General features: G+C 33.9%; 1 protein-coding gene across 1 annotated transcript; it reads left to right on the top strand.

Moving 5' to 3' along the window:
• The first annotated feature begins 567 nt into the window (after positions 1 to 567).
• LOC147449004 (uncharacterized) lies at positions 568 to 1,301 on the top strand. Its single transcript, XM_086521491.1, has 2 exons — positions 568 to 962; positions 1,037 to 1,301. The coding sequence occupies exons 1-2, from the start codon at positions 568 to 570 to the stop codon at positions 1,299 to 1,301; spliced, it is 660 nt and encodes a 219-aa protein (XP_086377617.1).
• Positions 1,302 to 1,526: the final 225 nt, after the last annotated feature.

Raw genomic sequence — 1,526 nt, forward strand, 5'->3', positions numbered from 1 at the left:
CAAGGTTGTCAATCTCTTGGAAAACAATAGACAACTCGCATCTAACTCAAGTTACACTCACATTAAGAAAATTTTGGGGTCTTGTTTGGGCCCTGTAAGAGTTTCCACCTCAACAAATTTTTCGTGCAATTCTTTTAGCACAAAATTATTTTTAAGCTATAGAAAAAATCAGGTAAAACAAAGATTTCTGTTACAATGATTAAGATTTTGCTAAAATTTTGTGCCTTGAAGGATCTTACAAGATCTAAATAGACGTTCTACTTTGAAATAAGAGAGGGAAAGTTCAAACTCATTTGAGCTAAAAGAAGTTTGGTGGCAGCACCAATCTATTTCTATGAGAAACTTTTACAAAGATCAACCATTTTGATAAACAATCCTTGATTATGGAGAATGCACAATCTAACAGCCAATCGTCTTTACTCCTTAAGCATAAATATCATCTTCATATAGACATAGACACAAATTATGAGCCCATTCAAAAAAGGAATAGATCTTTCACACTTACTAAGATGCAGATGGATCACTTGCGACATACTTGATCTTTTGTGTGATGGAACACTTTATCCTATGGATCCCCTTGCTATGTCTACTCCTCCATTTAATAATCTTACATCTCTATTACGTTTTGTTGGGGATGGGTCTCATGTTCTCTTGGGTTATTGCAATAACTTGGTGATGAAGAATACACAACAAGCAATGATAAATCTAGAGATATTGAAGCAGCAACAAGCATCTTTGTTCAATTTATCAATGCGAAATAGTAAGCTTTTGCAAGAACAAACACTTTTGAAGAACAAAATATTATCCTCCAAAGAAACCATTGCTGAGCTTGAAAAGGAGGTGAGAAGGACGAGGATAAAAACCACTCCACTTGGTCTTCGTCAAAGATATAGAAGTGTTTCCAACATTGAGACCCTCAAAGTTGAAAGTGGAGATCTTAAGCGCATGATTCAAGCAATAAGGTATACCGTTTTAATACATATTCTTGTTGTAACAAAGTATTGATTATTAGCTAATCAAAAATATGTTTTTGAAGAGGCATGCTTCATCCTGAAAAGGAAAATATTGATCCTCAAATGGCCAAATCTTCATCCTCCTCTTTGATTGCACCTCATGTTGCAAAAGAGATTTTGGATGCCTCAAAGTTCAAGAAGATAAAGCAGGATATAATCAATAAATTTCTACAAAGCACAACCATTGATACTTTAGATGTTCAAAGTGTCATAGATAATTGTGGCATCAGTCAAAAAGGATATGAAAGCATTTTTTTTTCAATCAGTAAAGAGCCAGCTCAAAGATAAAAAGGTCTCATCTTCCATCTTACCTATACCAGCTCATGTATGTCAAGCATGGCAAGGTCTCAACACTAAAGTTTCACAATACTTGGGTGATTCATATTTCATCAACCAAGAATTTAGAAATGCGGGACAAGTGTTACACTTAAATATATTGTCTATTTTTTTTTTCAATTTGCAAAATATTCAAAAGAAAATGGTCAAATTTAAAAATGTGACAAGCAAGGAGGT

This window comes from Adiantum capillus-veneris, chromosome 10 (genome assembly GCF_014529385.1).
Source record: "Adiantum capillus-veneris isolate H3 chromosome 10, ASM1452938v2, whole genome shotgun sequence".
Taxonomy (NCBI): Eukaryota; Viridiplantae; Streptophyta; class Polypodiopsida; order Polypodiales; family Pteridaceae; genus Adiantum; species Adiantum capillus-veneris.